Source organism: Sycon ciliatum, chromosome 9 (assembly GCF_964019385.1).
Source record: "Sycon ciliatum chromosome 9, ocSycCili1.1, whole genome shotgun sequence".
NCBI lineage: Eukaryota > Metazoa > Porifera > Calcarea > Leucosolenida > Sycettidae > Sycon > Sycon ciliatum.
This window is the reverse complement of record NC_088651.1, coordinates 14,411,791-14,417,822: the sequence shown is the minus strand read 5'-3', so window position 1 is coordinate 14,417,822 and position 6,032 is coordinate 14,411,791. Positions and strand designations below refer to the sequence as shown.

Below are 6,032 nucleotides of genomic sequence, written 5' to 3'. Positions count from 1 at the left end.
TGTATCCCGCTTTAGTCAAAAGAAGAAGGCTGCTCTAAACAGTTGAATGACTGAAGACTGGCGTCAGGAGAACACGAAAAGATTGCTGGGCTGTCCATTCGGCAAGCCTGCAAGAAAGCACCGCTCCCTGCTCGATACACCGTGTTCCGGCGGGAATTCACCTCTCATCAGTTAAGCTGGTGTAGGTCAAAGAAAGGTGTGCTCCGAGAAAGCGCCGATTGCTCTCTGAGTCAAAACATCACTAGGTATGGCAACTTACAGTGCCGCTTCGTTTCCTGCACGACGCCGACTCACATGCACTGCTGCTGGGTGCTCACAAAGTGTTTGTCATGCTGGAAAGGAAGTATTGCTGTACGCAGGTATCCCTAGCGATATTTGGGCTGGGAGAGCACTACATAACACAGCGCTCTCGGAGCAGAAATTTCATTAGCCTACTGAAGCGCAACTGATGAGGGGTGAATTCCCCGAAACACTGTGTATTGAGAAGGGAGTGGTGCCTTCTTGCAGGAGTGGACGGCCCAGCATTCTGCTCATATGCTCCAGACGGCAGTCGTGAGTTGGTTGGTTGGTATATTTTATTTTACTTCGCCAGAATGAACAGGTATTGCTGCCTTCTTGCCTGGACAAGTGGATTGTCCATGCTCTCATGAAAAGACGAAGAAAGGAAAGAAATATTACATGAGAGTGTGAAGCATGCAGTCTTATAAAAGAAATATTTCATGAGAGTGTGACGCTTGCATGATGAGAGAGGAGAGATAGATAGATAGATAGAGAGAGAGAGAGAGAAGAGAGAGAGAGAGAGAGAGAGAGAGAGAGAGAGAGAGAGAGAGAGAGAGAGAGAGAGAGAGAGAGAGAGAGAGAGAGAGAGAGAGAGAGAGAGAGAGAGAGAGAGAGAGAGAGAGAGAGAGAGAGAGAGAGAGAGAGAGAGAGAGTCTCAGTCAAGCATCAGTCAGTCAGTAGGACGCGCGAGATCCAACATTCGGAGGAGCCACCTACTTCTACAATTGCCGCAAAAGTCGCAACATCTCAGTTGATGTGTGACTTTTGATGCAATCCCTATTACAATAAGTTTGTTTGGGAGGCTTGGAACTCGCCCAGGATGGGCTTTAAAGTAGGGCTGAAACAATTATACCGAATAATTGAGTACTCGTTTGATAACTCTAACGATCGAGCAATCGTTTAGATTACCGATTACGATTGTTTTGCGTTTTTGAAATTTTTAAATTTCTGATGCGAGCAGTGCATGCAGCGCAGAGTAGAATACACACATGTTGTACACAGTACTACACACTGCACGCGCTGCGTCGCAGCCGCTCAGGATGTATAAGTAGGACATGTACGCACAGTGCCAACATTTTGTACATATATCCACTTTTGGCCATTCCACGTACTTGGTCCGTTTCATCGCAATTGTCGCTTATCTCCCACGCACCTTTTGACAGGTAAATCCCAGCCCGATCTCGATATCTAACTCCCATTTGTTTGGGAGGTTGTGAAGGCAAGATCAAAGGAGACCAGAAAGAAAAAACCATCGCGACTAGCGCCAGTGGCATCGCGATTCGTACGATTGTGTTGGGAAAGTGGGGAACTTTTCGCTGCAGTGAATGCACACATTCACTGCAGCGAAAAGCCAAACGCAGCTCAAAGACCGGAACTGTAGCAGGGGAAATCGACATCCCGACCTTGAGAGCGTGACAGTCAAGCTCAGTCGCCACGTTTGAACTGCAAGTGCGACGACCTGGCACTCTTTGCAAGCCTGCAAACTGATGGCGAATTGGTGGCAAAGAAGACATTGTCCGACCTGGCAGCTGCAGTACAAGAGTCGTGGTCAGCGTATCCAGCAGAGCGTATGACAGCTGTCTGGTGAGGGATGTGTGCCTGATTCAAAAACATTGTTGAAACAGACAGTGGTGACACACGGGTCACGCTGCCCACGTTCCTCCAAGTGCCAGAGTGACAGCCACGATTGTTCCTTTCCCATCGCTGCCATACGCGAAGCGGAGAAAGCAAGATATACTCTACGCCATGGCGCCAGCAGCTATACACACCAGCGAATGTCAGCTCAAGTGACATCAGCTCGAGTGATACAGAGCCAGAGTCGGATAAACTAAAGCGTGAGTGCAAGAACGCGCTCCGTCGCCGTTTTCTTTTGTACATTTTTTGTAACCTTGCTTTCTTTCTGGACTTGCTTCATCAGATTCCATCGCTGAATTATTTTTATTGTGGCGGACAGGCATCCTGTATCATGCTTCTTCACTATGCGTATTTGAAATTTTACAGAGCGATAAAATAACTCTTGTTCTTAGTTGCGATAGATAAGCGACAATTGCGATGAAACGGACCAAGTACATATTCCAGGTGCGGCCTCTTAAAGATTATATTCGATTGATCGATCGTTATGATAAAGAGTAATCGATTGGGCTAAATGAATGGTCGTTTCAGCCCTAATTTAAAGTCTGGCTGTTTGACCAAGTTCGGGTTTTCCTGATGCGTACGTTTCTATGTGTGTGTATTTAATTAACAGGCCGATCCTATCCAGTTCAAAGACGTTCGACAAATAGGTGATGCCTTCATAAGCAAGATTGAACCTGTATTTTGTGGTCCATTCATAATAATGCAGAAAGGACTCTACGGATTATTTTCTCAGTGAGTTGTACAGTAGAGTGCTATGATCATGAAGAAGAGTACTATTATTATGAAGAAAAGTAGTATTATTATGAAGAAAAGTACTATAATTATTAAGAAGAGTGTGTGAATCAGAGCTGGTTGATAGATCATTTCTATTTTTTCATGTGCAAAAGACTACATGTACTGTCGTGGACATGGAAATCCAGTCGGAGGTCAGGCGGCCCCAGGGCGCTGGCCATGCAGCCGTGAGTAAGCAAACGATCAACACCGCGCACTAATGAGTCTGTGCCTGCAATGTTCTGTACGCCCTGAGGGCACTGGCTCCGGTCATTCGACCGGATTTCCATGTCCACGACCGTACTTCAAGGTGGTACAACTGTTCATGGGAGTACATCAGGGAGTTGTGCACAAAGCTAGATTACAATAATTGCAGTCAAACCTGGCAAGGCGACCACTCGGATAAGGTGACCACCTGTCCCAGAAGACCACTGCAACCAGAACCCAATGAAGCTTTTTCCAGTCAAATGACCCTGGATAAGGAGACCACCTGGTAACAGAGACCGTGTTTTCAAGGTCCCTTGAGCGGTTGTCTTAGACAGGGTTTACTCTTTATGCATAGGGACACCATGCAGTCTTAGTGCTGTCAAACCTGTCAAGGCGACCACTCGGATAAGGCGACCACCTCTCCCAGAAGGCCACTGCAGCCAGGACAAAGGGATGCTATTTCCAGTCAAATGGCACTGGATAAGGAGACCCACCTGGTAACAGAGAGCACACTTTGAAGGTCCCTTGAGCGATCGTCTTAGACAGGTTTTCCTGTACTTGTACTAGTGCTAGGATTACTAGATGAACCCATGGTACCGAGACTGATGTGCACTCACCTCCGGATTATTTGGACCTTCTACCTTCTTAGTGCCCTACTCCATCTCCTTAAACTCAAGGACGGAGGAGCGAGTTTGGGGTGACTGGGGGGGGGGGGTGACTCAGGGACGGAGGAGTGAGTCTGGGGTGACTGGGGGGGGGGGGACTCAGGGACAGAGGAGCGAGTTTGGGGTGACTGGGGGTGGGGGTGACTCAGGGACGGAGGAGCGAGTTTGGGGTGACTGGGGGGGGGGGGGTGACTCAGGGACGGAGGAGCGAGTTTTGGGAGTGGTACTGTCATAACGTAGTCCTGGGGCTGGTGATGTCACCGCGGGAAAAGTTTGGGATTTTGCGTGAGAATGGGTGAATTCAGGCCTATCATGATAATGAGATCCTAGTCAGTGAAAACAAACAGAAGTGAACAAAATACTGAAACAGAACGCAGTGTCGACGATAAGAAGCTCAATTTGCACATTCTCTCAGCCGACCGAAAAGCCGATTAGGCGAAAAAATCGTCCCAATTTGGGAAATGCCTGGCAAAGAGGTTTTACTTTCTCTGTTGTGGTGACTTTACAGCAGGAATGGTCTTCGCCAGCCCACCCTTATGTGCACAATGTTATCCTCTCGGTTTAACTCAGATGTTAGCACTTGCAAAGCATGCTGCCGTCGTGTATAAAAGCGGCGGCTTATATGACTTTTTAGTAGAAATTGTACAGGCTTCTACGTGAGACAGGCTTCTACACAAGACAGGTATTTCTATGTGTGCAACACTAAAACTAGGTTTATGGGCCGGCAGCGTATCTGGAAAGTCAGGCTTCTATTCAAAATGGGCTTTTAAACGAGACAGGCTTATTCGCAAAATGCTGATTTTACAGTTGTGCTCGTTGAAATCCGACAGTGAGTGAAAAACAGATGCCCCGGGGCACTTCTGAGTAGCTTACTAAGTTTGTACATGCGTGCTTTCAGTCTCAATAATGATTCGTACCACATCCAGGACGTGTTCAAGTACAGGGCTGGCAACTGAAATCCGACCACTGAGCGGTGCGCTCACATCGCAAAGACCCAGGACGGTAAAGCTACGAAACAGAGACCGCTAGAATGTGAACGCACCGCTAGGGGTTCGGATTTCAGTTGCCAGCCCTGTAGTTGACGGTGCCAAATATGCACCATTAGTCGGATTGCACTTGGCGATACTGTACCTCTGAAGTGTGAACTGTCTTTGTCTTTCCGTGTCCTGAAGATGAACATCGCTGGATGTGGCGCCGTTTGTCCGGATGAGGTTGCTAGGCAACAAGTTCACAATTGAACTAGCGAACACTTGTCATCACCGTGAGCGATTATGCTGAGATTGCACGGGCTATTTTTTGTGCTGCAGGAGTTTTCATTCCAGTCAAGTTATTATTATCCATGCTCTTTCTCTTCATTGCTTTTCTACATCGCGCCATCTCATAGTATTGGTTTTCCGTACACGCATCAAACATTCTAGACACACATGTAACATTAGCATCACTTTTATTTTACTTTGGAGCACAACGTGCACATGTATTACTAATGTAGCGGGCAAAGCAAATGCACATTCTCTTATCATTCAATACATTGGGGCACAGGTTTTGCGTCAGTGGTCAGTCATTTTAAATATGGATTTTTCTTTGTATCGCCCTCTGTTTTCTTATTAGAGAGCGAAGATGGCCTCGCCTTAGCTGTCTCCTTTTTTGGAATTATGCATTGATGTAGTCAACTACACATGGTCGATGATAGCAAAGCTGATTTCTCTGCGCCGTATAGCGAAAATTTCTTATCTAGCTCTACGCGCATTTTTCAACTGCAAGTTTCTTACTACGTTGGAGAAAGAGTAAAATCAATACATGTATTGTTCATTGGTATTCCGATACATGTATGTAGAATCGGGCTATACGATTTTTTAGCATTTTTTCTTTGACCCCACAATACTGCATCTTAGCTTTTCGTATTCTTCCCTTTCTTCCCCTTTGCTTCGCCTTTCGGCCGCATTTAATAACCTATTTTGTAAGTATTTTTCTCGCTCAGTCTCTCTACCTCAAGTATTACAGTCCAGTTGTCTGTACGCTGTACGAGAGCTAAGAATGCTGCAGGATTCGCTGGAACATGTAATTCCTTCGATACGCCATAATACCGTCGAAATCGACCGCCAGTCTCTTCCATCCTGGGTCTCGTGTACATATACATGTACGTGCATGTACATGTACATGTACTTGTGAGTGCTGTACCTACGCAACTCGGTTCCCGTGGTTACTGCACTTCTTTGTGGAGGTGTGGCACTGTATGGCAAATATTCATTTTGCCGTTCTGCCTGGGCTCCCATCTCACTGACCAAAGACTAAGTGGCCGAAAGTGTGAGAGGAAATATTAATTAGGGAGGTTTAGTCCCACGTAATCCGTGGGTACTTTACGTGTGTGTACCACGTGATACTCACTGACCCACGTACAGACGTTTTCTGATTCACGACATACCGTGTATGGAGGCTCACCCACGGTCCGCCAGAACGTGGGTGAAAATGAAAATG

The 6,032-nt window shown here is 46.7% G+C and overlaps 1 protein-coding gene across 1 annotated transcript in view; it reads left to right on the top strand.

Annotated features, from left to right (window-relative positions):
• LOC135824943 (uncharacterized) overlaps positions 1-5,653 on the top strand; it is a gene marked incomplete in the record, with an annotated part of 28,015 nt that extends 22,362 nt beyond the window's left edge. The window contains 1 exon segment of the mRNA XM_065337682.1: positions 4,730-5,653. Within this exon segment, the coding sequence (XP_065193754.1) occupies positions 4,730-4,733 (4 nt within the window).
• Positions 5,654-6,032: the final 379 nt, after the last annotated feature.